Raw genomic sequence first — 21,358 nt, 5'->3', positions numbered from 1 at the left:
TTAATTTGGTTTCGCCTCCTATTTGTATCTGACAAGCGGAGACGCTACCACTCGCTCCAGAGTGACGGCTCCCCCATTTGCCCACATCGTTGCCTGTTGTCATCAGCATTCCTCTTACCGGAGGATGCGAGACTCTGAGAAATTCCTGCTCTAGTGCTCGTCAGTCCCCCCCTTAACCGTACAGGTTTCTCTCTCTCTCTCCCTCTCCTGTTCCTCATTTCTCATGTCTTCTGTAATCCATCTTCTGCACGCAAACTAGCCTGCGCACCTAAGAGCGGCCAGCTTCTATCCTCCAGCAAGGAAGGGTGCTTGCAGAGGGGAGACTGAAAAGAGAGCACTAAGAAGTATCTTCTGCGCCGCCAGTATTTCAGAAAGCCCCCCAAAATCCCACCCTTTTCCAGCGCAGCCGGGCTTTAGTTGCGTCAATTACTTTTTCTTTTCTTGAATCAAGCATTTGGCGAAGGCCTCCTGCAAAAGGCTAGGCCCAGTCGGGCCGGTTCTGGGGCACTGACGGCGACGGGCTCGTGCCGGGCAGCCAGCGAGGGCCCAGGAAGAGGAACCAGCCTCCTCTCGTGAGGCCGGACGGGAAAAAGCCCGCCAACCAGGCAGTCGGAGACGAGTCGCGCCGGGAGCCCACCAGCTTGCAGGGCCCGGGCTTCAGAAGCAAAACCAAAATCCTACGTCTTGCGTTTCAATCCTCTCCGGTTGTTTTTTTTTGTTTGCGTGCGCGTTCTTTCGAGAGGCCCGGGCTGATTTATTTTTCCTTTTCATCAGGGCGCCGCAAACTGTCGAAATGGACCTCAGCTGCAGAGCAGGAACAGACTGGGGCTCTGCTGTCCTCCTGAGCACACCAGGGTCTGCCGGCTGCTCAGAGACAGACCGCGAACTGCACTGGGAACCCGTGTTAATACTGCGGGGGGGGGGGGTGAACTTTCGCTCAAGGTGGCTGTATAAAAATAACCAAATAAAACATCACAAGCCCGAGGACACAAGCTACCCCGACAGCTCCCCTAACCAGAGGTGATTACTGACTCCTAGAACTGTCCCTCACTGTACGGCTGATTACACTTGGCTTGCAGTGGTCAGCCTCACCGTGCCAGTGGCCACTCCTGGCCAGAGCCACTCTAGATAGATAGATAGCTGATGGAGATGGGGGGGGGGAGGGAGGGGGCAGCTGTCCTGGTCGGCACCTGTGCAGGGATGGCGGGGCGAGGAGGCAAGCGCACACACACACACGCACACACACACCGACAGCCGCACGTCTCCGTGCCACAGCCGAGCGGAGCAGAGCGGCACACCGAATGTTCTCCATTTGATCTCCAGGTTTTTGAAATGCTCCGCTGGGAAGGAGCATGCTCCAGATTTTTTTTTTCTTCTTCTCCCTCCAGTTGAGGCGATCCCAAGGCACTTCCCCGGCACCATCCCTCACTGCTGCCTCGGCATGTCTGATGTGTAACGTGCTGGCACACCACGAGCTCACCCAGCCCACCGCTGCCGTCGTGGCTCACACTCGTGCACACACGCGCACAACCAGGTCACTCCGCGAGGAAGGAACAAAAGCACTTCTTTGAAACACAGAAGGGAGTTGTCCAAACTACACAAGAAAGCTGCAACAGTGCTCCGGGAGGTCCACATTCCCTTATTCACGAGATAACTGCAACCTTCTGGATTAGCTGTCAGCTGGCCAAGCTTTGACAACACGGGCTGTCACCTGGATCCAGAGGAGCTGTTAATGGAGGTGAGGGCAGACAAGAGGGGCCCCAGAAAGGGAGACTTCCATTCCAACAAAGGGGGTCATTCTGCACACTGTTTCTACTGGCCGCGGCCCCAGACTCTTTCCACACCTCCTATCCTCCAGACTTGGCTCCAGAGGCCTGCGTGCGTTCTCCGACTCGAACCGCCCCCCTCCCTGTCGTCTTGGCGAGGACGCTGGCGTCACGGGAGAAGCAGGACTGCCAGCATGAAGCACCTCCAGCCCCTCGCGAGAGAGCCCCGGACCCACCAGAGCCTCCAAGCGTCCCTGACCTCTTTGGTAGCACCATACCTGGTCACGTCACCTGCCAAGGCAACTCTCTGAGCCGAAACATCAGTGTCTCTACACTACAGGCAGCGCCACCAGGGCCTCGAGGCCAGACCGACGCCTTCTGCACGGCCCACAGGAACGATTCAGACATGCCTGCTAGCTGGCGTGACTCTCCCTTTGTGGAGACACTGCTGTCCGCAGTCCTGCCGCCCAGACTTTGCTGGATAACTGATGCAGAGCGATCAGGTCAATTTCCGCACCCCACCAAAATTCACCTGAAGTCAACAAAAAGAACAAAGCACCTGACTGAAAAGGTGCTGTGCAATTGCTGCAGGCAGAAGACCTACAGGCAGTGGACAGAATAATGGAAAAGCCCGTGGAATTTAGGGTCTACTGAAGGGCTTCCACAGGAGTGGCTCATGTGTTCATTAAGCAAATAACATCCCAGCATGCTTAGAGTTGTTTAGAAAAATGCCGGACAGGCTGAGCTGCCTATAATTACGGCCAGCATGGCTGCAAGAGGAGACCTCGTGACTTTGAAAGAGGGGCGACTGTTGTGGCACGTTCGGCAGGAGCTTCAGTGACCGAGATGAGCAACGCTGGCTGAGGTGATGTTACCATGACACTCCAAGGGAAAGACATCAGTGGCAGAGGGGCAACAGAGGGCAGAAGCACAGACTCCAGCATTATGACATCAGCGCTTTAATTTGAACCGCAAGGCAGAATGGGTGAGCAGCTGCAGATACACTGACTGCAAATTTCAACATGGGGAGCACAGCCAGTTTCATTACAAAGAGGAAATGTACATTTATGAGTCCAGTGGTGCAAAGAGCGTGGGCCCTGGACTTCTGAGCAATAGAGAGCTGTGACATGCGACATCAACGTTCACCATATTCTCGGCCAACAGACGAGCACCAGTGTGGCGTCATCCCAAAGAACTCTAGAGTGCTTTGCTCCCACAGTGAAGGGTCCTGGTGGTTCTGTCATATTGTGGGACACATTTTCCTGGCATGGTTTGGATGCACTCATTCCCTTCGAAGGCAAGGTCAGTGCTAATTACTGCTTAATAGTACTGGCTTGATCACCTTCAGCCCATGTTGCAGTGTTTCATCCCAGGCAACCATTTATGGGATATTCTGGAAGAACATCAGAGACAGCTTTGTCTATCACCTTCTACTGGAGCTGACTGGCTCTCATGGAAGAATGGAGCTGCACCCCTCCTGTAGAAATCCTGATGCTGACAGACTATTGTACCCGGTGGCCCAGCACCCTATTAAAACACCTTACATTGGTGTTTCTATTTCTTTGTCCACTACCTGTACATCTACAAGAGCAATCAATATCTAATTAAGTGCTGTCTTACAAGCTCTCTCTCTTGTTCCAGAAAGCAAACACTGAGAGGCAAAATGGTCAGAGAACATTTTTCCGTTTCTCACTTTTCATATTGGATTAGAATTGGCTTGTTTACTCAGCAAAAAAAAAAAAGAAACATCACTACTACTCTTTATTTTGCTGGTTATCTAGTGTACAGGGGTGTGTTAATGTTAAGATATGGGGGGGGGGGAGTTTGGGGGCAGTTATTATGTATAAAAAAGTAGAGGAAATGAAGGAAATAAAACTAGAGACTCTGCTGCAGAAGGCCATTGCCTCATTCTGCTGCCAAGGGGTGTTGGAAATAAAAGCCCAGTGTACAGCACAGGCCTGTGCTCTGTGCCGATGGCCCTGGGAGAGCTGGAGCAGAGGTGGGCTCTCCAGACAACAGAGCAGCACTACAACGAGGGCAAACGGGCTGTTCGAACCAGACTAGGACAAACTGCACCTCTATCACACTGCTTGCGAAGCACCCAAACGGCCTCTCTCCCGCACAGGCGCTGAGCTGTCACGAGAAAAACACACACACTGCGCAGGCAAGAGCACTGCTGCACTCAGATACCCCGACCGCATACCTATCCCACAGCACACCTGGGGCACCGCAGCACACGCAGGCCTGAACCTCTGCTGGCCCCAGGCGGAGGACAGACCGGAACAGGAGGAATCAGTGAACACGCTCTCTTTTTTTAAAATTTACTCAATAATAAAGCAGGGGCTGGAATCCCCTGCAGATTCCACTGATTATTCTGCAATCTCCGGAACTGACAAGGGTGCTCCCAGGAGAGAGCAGATTTTATTTTTATATATTTATTTTTTTTCCCCCCAACTTTCATAGAATTCCCCCCCCCCATCCTCTCGGCAACATGTTGGTCTCTGCAGACTGGCGAATGGAAATGGTCTGTTCCTGCAGCAGGAAAGCAGGTCGCGCGAGGAGTCTGTGGCCCTCACCTCCCCCTGGCCAGGGCAGCTGGCCGCTCTCGGGCACGGCACGGTCACCAGCCCCCACCTTTGTCAACGAGGGTCTCCGTCTTCGGACTTCACGGCAGGAAGGGAGAAAACCCACGTTGCTGTGCTGGAACACCCGCCGAGCCAGCCCAGTGCACCCTGGACTAGACCACCGCCAGCAGCTGTCAAACCCACTGGGGTTCTGGGTAAAAACTCCACTGAATCACGTGCACGTGCCTCGAAACGTCTTGCATTGCTACATTAGGAATCTGAAACCCCGAACCGCATGACTTCTTGCATCCTATTATTAATACTTAGCATTATAAAGTCCACATTGATTTTATGTCCTATGAAACCGAGAGGCTCTGCTGAAGGTTTCTGGAAAAGAGTCTCTCCAGCAGAGAAACTGGATGCTACAGACTAATCCCGCAGCTCGCACTGGAGGGAGAGGGGATGTTTAAACCTCTTTAGCCACAGTGCTCGCATGGCGCCTTACCAGCCGGGCAGTGGTGGGTGCGATGCTCAGTCAGCTCCGCCAGGCACTCGAAGTCCTGCTGGCAGTTGTCGCAGGTGAAAATGGCCTCGTCGTCCAGCTCATCCTCGGCGGCCCGGTCCTCGTGGCTCGTCACGCTCTGCCCGTCCTCCAGCGCCCGCCGGTCCTTCCTCTCCGCGTCCCGGTCCGCCCCTGGCACATCTGCGCCGGACACGGAGACACACAGGGGTCAACCCGGCGCACACGCTACAGGAGAGAACTGACCCCCAGGCCGGCAGGTACATTGCGTTAGCAGTGCGGGTCTTACAGGGCAGTAGTGCGGAGCTGCGCTCAGAGCTCTGCACATGTAACTGGAAGTTTAGGGAAGAGGAGCAAACTGCTAAGGGCAAAATAACAACACTTATTCAATCAGGGAGAGCGCTAAAACGTGCTTTCAAATGTCATTTGCACAGTAGCGTGTGCATGAGAAAATCAAGCGCAGTGCTTTCCTAAATAATTACAGCCACTGAGCATCCTGTACTGTGTCCAACACCTTCCAGGGTAAAGACACACTGCTGCTGCTTACAGGACAACCAGTTGGGAAAGGGGCCAGCCAGAACAGTCTGCTCTGCACTCGTACGGTTACTGTGAACCAGAAGCTGTTCTCAATTGATCAGTCTCAATGTGTCTGATAAATAAAGGACTAAATAAATGGGTCACATTTTAAAACACTTACTCAACAGGGCTCAAAACTCTTTTGTTACAGGGGCAGTAGTGGTCAGGGCTCAGGACCTATAACTGGAGGGCTGCGGGTTCAAATCCCAGATGGAGTGCTGTTGCTGTTGCTGTACCCCTGAGCAGGACACGGCTCTCAAATCGTGCCACTAAAATAGATTTCTATCTGCTTACACAGACGGATAATCTGCACTGGATAGAAGCATCAGCAAATTACAGTAACTCGTAAGGTTAAAAATACTTCCTGCACAGGATCACACAGCATGACCCACCACTCCACAGATCCAGCGAACAGTGGCTTGATATGCCTTAGAAATACAAGAATTGTACAAAGTTCTAGCAATACGATTAAAGACAGCAGAGAAATATCCACAGCTTCACTCAGGCTGCTCCATGAAAACACTGCTGTGTAAATGAGTCTCCAGGTGTCAGTGAGAACTTTTGAATGGACTCATCTGGACCTATGTGTGGTCCAATTTTGAGCATTTTGCATTGAGCTCTAGTATTATTCAGTCTGTTTGCATTACTTACCGCTTTACAAGTACAATTAATTCTGCCCAACAGCTCTGCTCGCTGACATGTGCGTGCAGTTATGTAAAACATTTGGAATTTTACATCTAAAACCAAAACGGCTTCATGCATTCGCACTGTATCAGAGCAAATATCAGAACGGTTGTTTCCACTCATGCTTAAGAAAAGGAGATGAAAGATGCTCAACAATCACAAAAGCGTCTGGGAAACCCTAGTGGCCATCCATCCCGTGTGTGGGGCTGTGGGAGAACTGGCTCCAGCAGTCCTCCAGCGTTCTTGTTTGTTTTCACACCTTATTATCACATGTTAAATGCTCTGATCCCAAGGCCAGTGCTGGGATCTCACAGAAAATGAGACTGAGCCTGGATAACAAAACAGGGACTAGGGATCCCGGCCCGAGGTAAGAGTTCTGTGGGAGAAGTCCAAAGAGAAGGAAGGAGAATCTGTCAGCCACTGGTCCAGCAGCGTCAGGGACTGTGTGTGGCACTGCTGCCCAGCCCAGCTCAGCCCCTTGCAGGTGGGCCTGGAGGGGGGATTTGCTGGGAAGGAAGAGGCCATCTGTCCGGAGGCGAGGGAGCCGCCTGGCCTGGGGCGAGAGCTGTCCCCCGACTGCCAGGACAGCTCACGGCCGCAGAGGCAGCAGCTGAGCTCAGGCCCACAGCCCAGAGCAGTGCGCACGCACCCACTACACCCACTGACTCGCGCTCCATCTCCATCTTCACTGCACAGGCCGGGCGGTGGCTCTGTGGCTCAGGATCGGCGCCCGTGGCTGGAAGGTTGCCGGTTCTTATCCCGCGGCCGGCAGAGGAATCCTACTCTGTTGGGCCGCTGAGCACGGCCCTTAACCCCAACTGCTCCAGGGGCACTGTATAAAGGGCCGACCCTGTACTCTGACCCCAAGCTTCTCTCCCTGACTGTGTGTCTCATGGAGAGCAGGCTGGGGTATGCGAAAAGACAAATTCCTAATACAAGAAATTGTATAGGGCCAATAAAGTGACCTTATCTCTTATCTTATCTCCTCACGCTGCTGACATGACACTCGGGGTGAGGCGGACACCTTGTTTTACACACAAACTGCATTTATATCGTGGGGGCATCCCCGCATCGTCCACTTCCCGTGGGCTCAAGCGCTCCGGGCCCAGGGGACGAGGGACGAGAGACGAGAGAGAAGCCGGGAACAGGAAACACTAGCCATCTTTGCAACCCTCTACAGGCCGGAGACACAAATATTAACTCTGCAAAAGTTAAAGGGAATCCATTAGTGCTTTAATGAATACTGTTTATTGCTCAGGGGCGCAGCACATGGGTTAGAATGCACAGGCTGTGAGAGGAAAGCACAAGGACAAGCACAAGCACAGGACAGAGCAGCCTCGTGCGCACATTTCCTGTGGCGCTCACAAGAGTCTCCTGTTTTTAAGGCTGGAGGTGGGGATGGCTGGTGCCCATGCAGGCAGGCGCAGTCGCACGGGTGGAATAACAAAAAGGCCTGAAAACAGGCCACATCTGTGCGCGCTGCTGCTGGATTGGAGCCACGCAGGGCCCTCCCACCCCTCTCACGTGACCGTGCGCGAGGGGCCGAGCGCAGCCCCCGGAAAGAGAGGGAGCGCTGTCCGGAAGAGGCTCGGGAGCACGGCGCCAGCCCAGGCCTCGGCTGCAGACGCAAATTGAGAAACGACGAGGCAGGTAGCCCAGCCTCCTCCCCTCCTGCCCCCGCACGCTCGTCGTGCTGGATGGGGGGCGGGGGACCAGGAGAGAGCAGGACGCGCCGGCCAAGTACAGGAGCAGAACTGCCTGGCACACAGAGACGCTGGCTGGTAGGGGGGGCCCCCCGACCCCCCCCTCCACTCTCGCTGCACCCCTCTGCTCGCTCTTTCCAATAAGCGATTGCAATCTCCAGAGGTAAAATGGGTCTCGCGAGGGGGCCAGAGCACACTTCATTTAGAAACCCACACACTGCGCGGCCCTCCGTTATTACTGCACAGAGTATCATCTCAGTACAGTACAAAATTGATACATAGAATCTCGCCCAGGTGCACCAAATGGAGCTCCGATAGGGGCTCTGATAAAGCACCGACTCCACAATTTGTCTGAGAGGGGGGGAGTCCAGCCTCTCCAGCGCCATGCACTTGATTGGATGAAGCCCTAGAAGCGCGCTGGCTAACAGATGAAATAAAAACAAAGGCACGCCGAGCCCGGGCGCTTGGAGCATCTCAGCGGCTCCCGCCCTCTCCTGCGAAATCAACGTTCTCGCGCCGGAAAGAGGGCCGCGGCCGGAGACGCCAGCCGCCTCGCGGGGGGGGGAACGGCATCAATAACGCGCGCGCACACACGCGCACACACACAGCGCCGGAGGAGAGCGGCAGACTTCGCCCCGGTGCCTGAGCTGTTTGGCAACACACCCCGAGCCGAGAGAATGCACAGCTTCCGACCAATTCCTCTCCGCCAGGTAATGGTTTTCGCTCAAATTCAACCGAGACGCCGAAAAACAAAACTTGGCTTTCCAAATAAATCAATTACGCTCGCTGAAAGAGCTATCCAAGGGAAGCAACAATTTCAAAAGGCTCATTCTGCTCGACAGGCCCTCTTCAAGGCCCTAGAAACGTAAGGATATATTGCTTGTTTATACTTTCCATGCTTGAATTAATAATTGAACAAGCACATTTCAATCAGGAGGCTTTAAAATGGAACACGCATATTTTGTTTTCCTGGTTTCTGAGATGTTTCCTGGGCTATCAAAACCACACTGTACGTACTGCAGAGAGATTCCCTGCTCTGTACCAGGACCACTGACCCACACTGCCGGACCAGGGGAACGGACAGCAGCCACCAACACCTGCACACTCACTGCAAGCCCTCTTCCCCCCAGAACCAGCAGACAAAAAAACGTTTTGATATTTATTGCACTAAACATAAAGCCAGGAGAGCTTAGGCAGCTCACTGGGGTTCGGACAATGGTTAGAGCCGTCTTGTTTTCCTGCCTTGCTCAGGGAGTACGGAAAGCTATGGAGTGGCTTTAACCTGGCTGTGACCCTCCTGTGACATGACCTCTTGCTCAGCTCAGAGACAGCCTCAGACCCGTCACTGAGCCTTTGCATAAAAGCCAGTGTAAATGCATGGGAGTTCTGTACTTTCATGGTCTTGCAATACTTTAGACACCCATTTTTTCTGCCCCCGTTTTGCCTTGCCCGAACAGGCTTGAAGACATTGGCGCTGTAATTGTCCACACCTCACTGCGACACTACCACATTCTATGTGTGTGAAGTTTTAAGCGGAGCCTGCCGTTCCATATTCCGAGAACGCTGCTGTCAAGATCTTATGCTCTCCCCCCCCGTAAGGAAAATACAATTGTTTTGATGACTCTGGAACTGAGCTGTCCCTTGCCGTGTTTGGTGTTGCTTGCGACAGCTTTGGACTCCTTTGTCTTCTCACTCGTTCTGCTTATTTCTGCCCATCCCTCTCCGAGACGCTGCGGTACTTCTTAAGAGAGGGTTCGAGTTGACCAGTGAGAATCTGGGTCCGTCTCCTCACCCGCAGTAATGCAGTGAATGGAGTATCAGGCCCGGGAGGTCGGTCAGACCCGAGCCTGGGCCTCGGCACCAGCCAGCTGCAGCTCACTGCACTTGCGACCCCTCCTGCAGTCCAGGTAAGGCTCCGGCACCGAGCTCGTGTCAAGGACCGAGACAGTGGAAAGCTTTGGCAAAAGGCTTTTGTTTCGGAGCAGCACAGTAAGGACTATCCATCTGGACTGCTCTCTCCCAGGACCGGGGGACTCAGCTTGGAAGCACCAGTGACGTGTAGGGCACCCCTGAAATCACTCCACCACCCCAGCGCTGACAGGGTTAATCACCACTAATGTTTCCTATTCCAGGGCAGGCTCGGAACCGGTCGAGAGCTCATTTTTCATTTCTGACACATTCCAGCACTGCTGGCGGATGGTGCTGAGGTTCCTGGTAGATTTAATTATCAGGGAGGCTGTGTACAAACAGGTTGTTTGTTTTTCATTCCGGTGTGGTAAACTGCTCCCTCCCCCCACAACGGCTAGCCGGCTGCTCTCCTGGCACTTGCTCATGGAACAGGAATGGGAGCTCGTTCCCTGCAGAGCTGCCGGAAGTGGCTGAGGAGCTGGGCACAGCCCGGGCGGCGACCTGGGTCTCTGCGTCTCTTCTGCAGGGCACGGAGACCGGAGAAGATCACGGGTTTAAAATTAAATTTAACCGAGCAATTAAGACCGACGTGCGCTTTGATACACTGGCACCTCGAGCAGGTTGGGAATTCCACCTCTTCCACCATCTCAACACCTGCTCTGGAAAAATAATCACTTCTTCAAGGACCAGCGTGACATGTGCTAGCAAGTGTGAGGAAGGCGAGGAAGGCAGGGAGGAAGAGCTGGAGAACCTGGAAGCTGAGCAGGACCCCAGCGAACAGCCCCAGATGTTAATTGCCCCCCCCCCCCAGGAGTCTCTGTGTTCTTAAGTGTGGGGTCGAGGGCCCAGTTCGGCATAGCGCCGAGCCAGAGGAGAAACGGCCCGTTCTACAGTAATTAACCAGTATTTCCCAAGAACCCCTTTTTTCATCTTATTTTTAATTTGCAGTGGCACCTTCTGCTTCCTGTGCTCGCTCCAGATCACCTTAATTGGGCCAGGGCTGTGCACACTAACCCCCCCCAACCCCACACACGTGCCCCCCAAGGAGGAGGGAGGACCTGGATCGTTCATAACCGTTACCAAACACAGCCTCCCTCTAATGAAAAAAGAGAGCCATTGTTGTTTCCGTAATTAAGGGCAGAGCGCTTCACGTTTGAGGAAATTAGACATATTTACATGCTTTAATGTTGCTGAGGAGGCACGTTGTTCTATTTGGTGAAGCTCCTAATTAAACCTAATTTGGGTGATGTGTTTTTATATGGTCATGCTCTCTCTCCGCATTCGTTTTAAATTGTAGTAGCTAGAAAATAATTAGTATCTGAAGCGGATCTACAATTTCACACAGCCTGCTAATTCAACCAGGACTGGAGCAACAAAAAAAAAAGTTTAGCTCCATTTACATACCGCACCAGGAGCACTCGCAGTTTAACCTGGGAAGAAATCCCAAAACCAGGCTGAGGAGGCATCTGCAAGCACGTTCGTGCTAAAGACGCTGTTTGTTTTCATTTATTCTGTAAATCCTTTTCATTTTTAGGTAATCCTTTTGAAATTAGGAGTCTTAAATGTGAAATGATTTTTTGAGAAATGCAAATAATGCAGTTTGTGTATTGTGCAGATCTTTTTGATCTGCAACAGAAAAAAAAACTTGCCTAATAAGTAACGCAAGGCATTTTACAAAAAAATACTTTCAGCACATTAACACCCTTGATTAAAAAAAATCTTTAACAGTTGTAAAGGTATTTGAAAACTCTCGGTAAAACCAGTTTTTGCTAAGACTGTTCAAGCAGCTAGCTGCATCAGCGTGCATAGGCTGCAAAGGAACAGGTAAAGGTTTATTCCATGCTGAAAGGAAAACAGACACAACGTTTTGGCTGAAAAAGGCTCCACAGCCAAAACATTGTCTCTGGACAATGGGCATGGAATAAACCTTTATCTCTTCCTTGGCTAAGGCTGTCCCGATGTGTGTGGTTTGTAACCTGACAGGCTGGGAGCGACTCCCAGTTAGATCAAGACCAGAACTGGCTCAGACGGGTATCTGTCCTCAAGGGACAAACCCCGAGCAGATCAAAGGGAGTCTGGACCAGGTCAGGCCAGGACACCCTTCCTGAGGGGTGATTCTCAGTTCAGCTCGGGGTGGCTGGGTTGGGTCCTTCTGCCGGTCTGAGGATCTACTAACTTCTGCTGTCGTGACAAGCTCAAGCTTAAAGTAGGACCCAGTACAAGGCCACATTGGAAATACGAGCAAACACCTACACTCTGCACCGACCGGAGGTGGAGCTATTTTACTATTTTTGATCCTGCAACAACCCTACGGTGCATTTTCTCACATGCCCAGCTGCTTAACATATTTTAGAAAGGAAGCAGCTTTGCTTGAACTACAAACAAAACCGGCAGGGGTTCTGAAGTCAGCGGTGAACGGCTTCTGCCACCCCTACTCAGCAGCTCTTCCTGACAAAACTGTTCATCCAGCAGAACCCAAACACTTGTCATCTCATCAATTATGCAAGGTTTAAGTTCTCTTTAATTAGACCCAGAATTTATCCACTTTCACTGTAAAATATTTAAGGCGGGTGCTTGAGAAGTAAATTAGGGGTCTGATGTAATATTTAAACTCGGGAGAGGAGGGAGGGCTGTTCTAACATGGCGCCTGGTGATCAGAGGGCGGCAGGTTGTCAGCGGAATGATTCCAGGCCAACATCGCTGGCCTGGAGCTCCCGCTAGAGCAATGTAGAGCGATGGGGAAACGCTGCACTTGTGGCACCTTTTTGCAAACACTTAAACATTACATTTTAAAAACCATGTACTGTTTGGGATACTAATACTTAAGGCTTGTGACAGACTTATCTTCTGAATAGCAAGAGAAGAGAAATGAAGTGGGCAGGAATGTGTTATTAGGACAGCAGAGCCTGTACCAGAATCACTCAAACCTCCACACGGCAGGTTAAAGGCCATTCGTGCAGGTGAAGAGCTCCTGTTAAATGTGTGTACCGACCCCCACTTCCAAAATGATCAAGGAAATAGGGAGCAGGACAGGTAATCACGCCAGCAGACTGGGCTTCTCGGGTGTGACCGTGGGGCTGCCCCTGCAGCTGGACAGCCCTATTCATGGACAGCACCTAGACATTCGTTTAAGAAGAAGTCTTATTAAGACAAACCCCTTGCAGGCTCCTGGGATCGGGTTGGGTACTCCTAATCGAACTGATGACAAGACCAGCTCCACCGGTAAAAGAGCTCACCAGAATGTAGGCCGAGCTCTGTGGTCACGGGTTCGAGCCTGGACTACTGTGACTGGGGTCCTCCCAAGCGGTGGCGTACAATTGGCCGAGCCCTACTGAATGCAGGGTGGGATTAGTTGGCCTGTGTCCTCTCGACCACACAGAGACCCCTGGCCTCCAGGGCTTGTGGTGCTGCTGGTGCGACACGCTTCTCCATCCCGACAGGACTGCAGTGAGACGTTAAAAGGGCAAGTAAGAAGCATCTGCCTACACTTCCTCCTCCTCCTCCTCCTCCTCCCCTGTGTTGCAGGAGCAGCACTCGGACCACCGATCACTGACCACTCCTGGCACAGCACAGACATGTGGATCACTATCTGGATGGCCAGCAGGGTTTTCACCTCCTAGAGACACTGCTGTGCACTTCCTTCTGCGGCCTTACTGCTAATATTACCTCCGGCTCTCCAGGGAGCTGCATTATTAAAGTGTAAACAGCAAACTATTTAAAGTTAAAATCACCATTCTGATAGGATCTCTGGTGGCTGTGTTTTGAAAAGATGAGAAGCACCAAAGGGAGATGTGTGTGGATCTGTGTTCCCATCTCCATGTAACAATGTTGCTCTCCTGGGGCAGAAGCGGCACCCATCCTGCAGGCCCTGGGAGGCAGATGGCACCCAACCCCACCGACAGGAGCACGGCAACCACCCACCAACACGCTCACCTGCGCCTTTGCTTGTTTTTACACACGTGCCTCCTTTCTCACATTAAAACTGTTTTCCTGTCATTGCCTTGGGGAAATTAAAAATATATTACATACCCCTGGTGGTTTGTACAGAGACTTCCAGACATAAAGGGAACCAGGGAGGAGGAGGGAGGGGGGCACAATGCGACCGAAAAAGAAGAGTATCGGGATGAGAAGAAGGGTCAACAGCTTCCTCATTAAGAGTTTTTGTAAACAGCCTAAATGAGAGCAATTTAATACCATCGAAATTGGAAATATAGAATCACACCAAAGGAGAAGGGATGGGTGTTTTCATGTGTTTGAAGTGTCTCTGCGTGATTCAAAGTTTCTCCTTTTAAGAATTCAAAAGAAAGGCAAAACATCTCCCCAGACAGCACTCTTCTCCCCACTCCAGCAGGAGTGTGTCCTGGGTTCAAGGCCCAGCGGACTGTCCCCACAGGGCCTTGTGTGTCTGAAGTCCGAACGACACCACAGCCCCCGTTCCAGCCTGAACTGACCTGCTCTCACTGACCGCGCCTGTGACTTCCTGTGCTCCGCTGTGTCTGCACCTGGACTATGGTGCAAGTCAGCACCTGAGCAGAGTCCCAGTGAGACGCAACAAGGTGGCGCCCATAGGAAAGAGGGAAGGGCTTGAGCACATGCTGAGCACACGTCCAATATCCAGGATCCCTGTTCCTAACTGGGCCAGGCCCACATGTACAGAGTGCTCAAAAAAAGCGAGCCACAGGGAAAGTGTTGTTTAGGGGCAAGGTGGTCAGGAATGCAGGGAAAACAAAACTTTGCTCAGTTTCGAGAGGGTAATAATGAGATTAGGCCCCATGATGCATTCTGAGTAACATCCAACAGGTTGGCCCTCTATCTGGGGCAGGCTCGGGGTCAGGGTGAGCCCCTGAGGCCACCCCCCAGCACTGGCACAGGCCTTTATAGAAGTGCTCCATCACAGCCCAGGACCAACACAAACAGGGAGATCATAAAGAGCAAAGAGCAAGGGCAGGCAGGCTGGGCCCTGCGGATTAGTTTCACTTGCTCAATATAGCTGCTGCAGGAAGCTGTCTGCCAACGTTCAACTTCACAGTGTAGACTGGCACTTACTAAAAACACCTCATCTTCAAGACTCCTAGCACAATCAGACCTTCCTTCAGAAATTTAGAAACCCCAATTATTTTTTGTTAACGCCCACCTGATTCTGGATGAGACAACTGTGCGTGTGAGAGTGAGGAGGGGGGAGGTACTTTCAAACTTCGCTTCAACCTGAGTTTCGCCATCCCCTCAGGGCTTTGAAAACACACGGCATCCAATACAAGAAATGTTTAAAAAAACACTTTATCGTGTGTTTTGAACGCCAAGATTTCATTCGGGTTTTCATTGCAACTTAATTACTGGATTGATATAATCAAGCTAATTATTACCTCAATTAAAGTCCGGATTTTCCTCAAATAAATCGCATTTGATGATTTCAAAGATGCCCTTGGTCCAGGATATAATATCTGTAAAACTTTATGAGGCTTGAATTGAAGTGCTAATCACACCCGCTGAGAAAACACAGTGCTCAGCTGGCAAGAAAAAACCAGGAGGCTTTGTGAGCCCCTGCTTCGCCACTTGAGGTTCCTCCATTCCCTAAAACCTGCTCAGAAAAGACCGTCTAACACTCCCTGAATTTGCTCACAGTGAAATCCTAGAAGCCATCCCAGGGAGCAAGAGAGGAGAGTGCAACTGGCCCACAGACCTGTGGCACAAACAAGCCGCCTGTGAGCGCAGGCCCTGGGCTGCTTCTTGCCTACACTGCACACACACAGCATTCTCCAACCTCCCAGGACCTTCTCGCAATCTCCCTACGTCAGTGAAGAGCCTCTGCAGCACAGGCACCTCACGGGGGGTGGGGGCTGCACCGGCGCACACAGCCTCAGCGCCACCCCCTGGGGAGATCCTGTTTCCGACTGCTTCGAAGAAGCCAAAAGGCAGTGTGAGCCACCAGAGCGCTCGCTAATAAATACGGTCAGTGTTCTCTCCAAGAAAACATCACCATTGAGGTCCCTGCACGCCACAGGGGGCGAGGCAGGGGTGGGGGGGGGGAGGGAAGATTTAGACTTATATTGTGCTGCCTTCCTCTGCCACAGCCCCGGCTGTGATCGCGGGGAAACTCCCCCAGGGCAGCAGGATGTGGCTGGAGACTGGCAGACAGCCTCTGCCACTGGTGCACATGCTCTGCCCCCCCGCCTGAAAGGGCCCAGTGTCTCTCTCTCTCTGGAGACAGGCTGGCAGGGTGCGGGGTCCCAGGGGAAGAGACTTGGCTGAGCTTTGCGTACAGAAAAAGGTCAGGACAGAAGTACTATCGCCACAGGCCTCGAACAGAGATTTTAAGCAGACAGAGCCGTTCACTCCACGACGCCACCTAAGAGTTTTTTTGGAGCACAAAAGAATATCAGGCTCTCCTTTTCTTTCCGCAAGCAGTGCATTTATCTGGCCATATGGAACAGATATTAAAGATTTTTGCTTCAGTGGGTAGTCTTGGAGCCATTGCAGGAATGTGACATATAGAATGTAACCCCTGCTCACTATCTGACAGCTTCCTGGCAACCGCTGGACTTGCAATCACAGAGCAGATACCTGTTTGGACAGCGGAGGACTCCCAGCTCCCTGTGAACTCCGAAGACTCTCCTTCTTCCACTGCAAGACAAAGACAGAGACGGGGGGCTTCAGAGAGCGACCTCTTATTAGAAAGACATGCGCGCTACGGGCAAGAGGGGGCTAAATCCATTTTTCAGGAAGGGCAGTTGGACAGGGTCGGCCAATATGTAGTCACACGATATGATGGTCAACAAAAACCAAGAGCACACATTTTTAGAATTTGTCTCCTTCTTTCTTAAACCCAAAGTCTCCACTCTCCTCTGGAGAAGCTCTAGCCGAGACCCATGACTGCACACGCGCTGGGGCCAACTGAAGAGAAAAAGACACCACCGTGTCCTCCAGGACTTCCTGCAGGTCTACTGCCTCCCCCCGCAACCCTTCTGGGCAGCCAGGCTGCAACCCCAGTTAATCAGGCCCTGCTTCCAGCGACTGAGAGCACAGGCAGGGAGCTTGTGTCTTCTCCCTGCCTCAGGAACACGGCCCCCTCCCGCCACATTCTAGGAGCAGGTAAAGACAGGAAGGCCCAGACGAGCAGCACACTTCCTGGGCATTGCGTCTGCTCACAGGAAGCGCCGCTGGTACACAGAATCCAAAACAGGAAGTCCCGGTCCTCGGAACACAATGAAGACGTCCCACCAGCACGAGTCGAGGGCTGGCCGTTTTGACCTCAGCTGAGCAAACGGCTGTGCTGGTGTGACTAACAAACACAGACACCCTTCCCCCCCTGCCTCCTACCAAGGCTCTTCTCATTGTGTTTCCATCCCAGAGGTACCGGGCAGAGCTGGCAGCACATACTGGGTCAGAGGGGACCGCAGAGCCCCCCCCCCACTGGAAACGCAGGAGGAAAGGGTTTGCATACACCGACAATCGGAAAGCCCACAGGAGACCAAAAGAGGGACAGTTTGCTGATAACCCCCCAAAAAAAACAACTGAAGACAAATCAGTTTGCTGTCTGCGGTTTCGCCCAGATACGCGAGCAAGGGCAGCCCTGATTCTTTCCTCAAACCGCCCCTCACGTCCCAGGTCTCGCTCACTAACGGGCGCCTACCAATCACAATCACCCCCAAAACACGCAAGTGCACCCCGAGGCAGGAGCCCGCTGCTCCACAAGTAAGGAAGACGGCCAGACAGGCCGGCCCCCCATCACCAGACTTCGACACTGACCGCCGCGCAAAACCGGCACCTCAGAGCCCTCTCAGCAACGTGGCAAACGTCTCCTTTAAGGGATGCGTTCACTGCCTGGCCCCTAATATTCTACACACCGCCAAGAGAAATAGCTTAAATTCCCGTATATAAATGTATATATTATATACGCACGTGCCTTTTCAGGGCAGAATTTCCAGAGCCAAACAGGAACCCCAGCACTGCTGCCAGCAGCCCCTCCAACTCACTGGAGAGCGGCCAGCTGTTAGAAAACGGGGCAACACTGTACCCCACCGCCCGCGCAAGGATGTCACAAAGTGCAGCGGCGCGCCATAAGGGTCCGTCTTCCGGCAGGCACTCGCATTCTCCCAGGACGTTTCCAGGAACCGAGGCAGGGCTCGCAAAGTCCACCAGCTGCACCCCGGCACCGCGTTTCACCTTGTTAAATTATTTTTATAGAGTTGCAAACAAATAGGCATGTTCCTGAAACCGACCACTAATAGAAACCCAAAATCGCCCTGGGTTTCCCTCCTGCTCCGGCTCTGGGCCCTCTCATCGCCAATTCCTCGTCTCGCTTGGGTTTCCATCTCCAGGCTTTGACACCCGACTGCTCCGGACCCCCAGCTCGGTGTTAAAAGCCAGTCCCAGGGTTCCCAGGCTATACAAACACGAGCACACTTTCTCAGCAGCTAGATCCTGGACTTGGCCTTTGCACATCGCGCAAACAAGTCATCGGGTACGCAAACGCTTCCACCTTACGAGCTCCTGCGTTCGAGACTCTTCTCGTCATCACTGGCACTCAGTTTCCTTTAACGTACTGGATCTAAAACACCTGTAAAAGCACAACCACTGGGATCTCATTCCAGAAGTGGCCGGCATGTTTTGCTGGGAGCGAAAACGAGAACCCCACTTTAGAAAGAAATCTCACCAGCCTGTGCAAATCCTACTAGCTTCATCGTCATCAAGACGCCAGCATTCTTCTCAATGGAGAAAACGGCCATAAATTACTCCTAATCATGGCTCAGCTCATCCTCTATTTAATGCCCCATTAGGAAACTAATATTGGAGTTTAGTCAGGCAGCAAGATTTGCCTTGACCAGATTGAAGGTGGCAGTTTTCAGAGACGTGGAAAAGGAGAAGGGGGAGGAGGGATCTAGCTCAGTCTGCCAAGAGCCCTGAGTCGCACAGTATCCACACTGTAGCAGCTTGGTTCGGGGGTGCAGGGAGGAGCAGAGCGTTTTTACACCAGAGGATAATCAAATCCTTTCCCTCCACTTCGGAAAGGGACAAATCAGGTCCTCTCACACTAAACCATTTCCATGTGTTACAGACCGTGGCCCTGCAAAGGCAAGCCACAGACTTCTGTAATGCATTTTCAGTTCAAGAAACGCAGCCCTACGATGGACACACACTGGAGCATCCGAGGAAGACGTCAAGATACTCTCTCATAACCTACACTGAAAATGCTCTGAGCTCCGTACTGATTTCTAGAGATCGCTCAGATGTAGAACTGCACACTTGGGGTCCACACCATAGCTCAGCACGTACTTGATACACGGAGGTTTAGGATGCTGTGCAGTGGAGCTTTGTTGTTATTGTTGTTGTGCGGATCTGGAGGATGTGGTGATAGCACTCCAGTGATGGCCGAGCCCCACAGATGTGGACCACAGATCTCGCTGCAGCTGTTCCCGATAGTGGAAGTTCCTGAGTGGAACCAACCCTTCTCAAAACAATGAGGGAAAAAAAAAACTCGTGCTTGGGGTGGGTGGGGAACTACAGACCTCACACACTGAAGGCTCCAGCCAAACAAAGCAACTACAAAAAGGGGAAAACAGTCTCATTAGCAGAAAAACATTTTTAAAGCGTTTTTCATTATTTTTCTTTGGGGAATTTCTTGCCTTCATTAGCAATTTTTTTTTTCTTCTCAAGCTCATACTGACGTTCAGCGAGCGATAAGATTCCACACAATGGCTTCCCCACACTGCAGGGCGGCGAGCGAGACGCAGAGAGACACAGGCTTCCTGCCACAGCCAAGTGTCAGCGCCCTGGGGAGCAGTCGGGGCGGGCCGGCCGGCCGGACTCCAGCGCCGGATTCCAGAGAGACGCGCTACGGCCCGGTTCTCAGGCTCCTCCAGCAAGCCGGCTGGGGGCTCCGGGGGGCACAGGCCGGAGCTCCGGCAGTGGATTCTGCTCCTTAATTATTTTTTACCGGAACCGACAAAGATGTAACACGGTTTTCAAAAAGAACGGTCGGCGAAGAAGGGGGTCGCAGCGCTTGCAAGTAAACAAAAACCAGGATGAGGAGTCTGCACACCTGCCTGATACCTTAACGGGTTCTGCACCTGCATTAAGTGGCTTAAGCTACCAGAACGGAACTAGTCACTGTGCAGTGAGCTTCAGTGAAATTCAGCCACCGCGATATTCATCTGTGAAATTTACGCAGAAAAAAAAAAATCCGATTTCCGGAAGAGAAGCCTTGAAAAATCTATTTTTTTCCCCCCACGAGCAAGAAAACTCGGGGAAATAAGGAGCTCACGCGTGGCGTGCGCCCTCGTCTGCGCTCGAGCGTGTGTTGGTGCGCTCGCGCGTGCGCGCGCTCGCTCGCGAGCGAGCCTGCGTGGGGGCGAGAGCGTGCGTGGGCGCGGGAGTGGGAGAGCGCGTTTGCGAGCCCGGGTGAACGGCACCGCAGGCGGAATAATTACGGGTCTCCAGCGCCAGCAAGCCGCGTCTTTCAAAGGAGCAGCGAGCCGGAGTGACTAACTCCGCTCCTCGCTGCCTCTCACTGTTGTTTTGCAATTATTCTGAACTGCAGTTGGCGAGCGAGCCCTGAATATAAACTTGACCCCTGTGCCTCTGCCGCCCAGCTCCAGCCCACAGTGGAAACTGGTGCAGATGACTAAGACTGCGAATGAGACACAGGGAGAGGGGGGGAGCATGACTGTCCTCAGTCGCTCCCAAGCACAAGGGCTGGGCTGGGCCTCAGGGCACCACAGCGACGCTCACTCCCAGACAGAGGTCACCCTCGTGCGCCCCAGCTGAAGCTCTCGAGCCAACGCCGCCCGGCGCGCTGGCGGGCCGCAGCTCTGGAGAAGGGAGAGAGCCATCACTGCCCAGCGCACCTCACAGCTCCACTGTCCATTTCTCACAGATACGAACTATGGAAAGCATTTTCCCCCCCCTTGCTCTAATGGATTGTGACAGCTCCCAGATTAACCTTCTGACAATAATTAAAAGGTTGACAAAGCAGAGAGCTCAGAAAAAAGAAAAGGTTAAAGATGTCCTACACCGCTTTGACACCTGCATACAGCGACACTTCAGCGCTTCAGTCTCTCCGGTGTAGGGCTGTTTTCTCCCTGTCCTGCCAGACTGCATACTCCTTACTCCCTCAGTGTCCCACAGCGTGCCAGACACAGAGCATCTCCTGGTAGAACACAAAACCGAGAGCTCTATTTTCAGCACTTGGTTTCTCACACCCTCCTACAACATTCACGGTAATTTAAACAAGATCTAGGCCCTTCCAGTGGAAACCATTTAGCTGTAATACAAGAGTAGACCCTTTCTCTAAACTCTTATTTAAAAAATGCATCCCCGTGGGTACACACAGATCCTTGACACAATTTATTTTTATATTATTGAAATTCTCAAAATGTTAATTACCGCTCTCACGGCAAAAAAAAAAAAACGTAATGTTATTTGCATTTCTCGAGCCTTTTAAGCGGCGTTAAGCTGCAACATTATTGCGAGTGTTGCTGAAGGCAACCCAGCGAGTGCAATGGCACTGTGAACAGAGCACGGGTGCAGATCAAACAAGTTCCACCCCGCCTGCGTGTCGCGCCGGCGACAACGAGACAATTTGCCCACGAAAGCCTAACCCTTTGGGGATAGCAGAACACACAATTTTTAATTGTGAAT

At 52.3% G+C, this 21,358-nt stretch overlaps 1 protein-coding gene across 3 annotated transcripts in view; it reads right to left on the bottom strand.

Annotated features, from left to right (window-relative positions):
* The window catches only part of znf423 (zinc finger protein 423), a 131,102-nt gene that overhangs the window by 91,532 nt on the left and 18,212 nt on the right, over positions 1 to 21,358 (bottom strand). For 2 of the 3 annotated variants that reach the window (XM_088938586.1, XM_088938585.1), the window contains exons 2-3: positions 16,283 to 16,342; positions 4,836 to 5,033 (exon numbers count right to left, since the gene is read on the bottom strand). In XM_088938586.1, the coding sequence (XP_088794712.1) occupies positions 4,836 to 5,033; positions 16,283 to 16,342 (258 nt within the window). The remainder of the gene's footprint in view (positions 1 to 4,835; positions 5,034 to 16,282; positions 16,343 to 21,358) is intronic. The other variant, XM_088938587.1, reaches the window with a different exon arrangement.

Source organism: Atractosteus spatula, chromosome 21 (assembly GCF_055471065.1).
Source record: "Atractosteus spatula isolate fAtrSpa1 chromosome 21, fAtrSpa1.hap1, whole genome shotgun sequence".
Taxonomy (NCBI): Eukaryota; Metazoa; Chordata; class Actinopteri; order Semionotiformes; family Lepisosteidae; genus Atractosteus; species Atractosteus spatula.
This window is presented reverse-complemented; position numbering and strand designations above follow the sequence as displayed.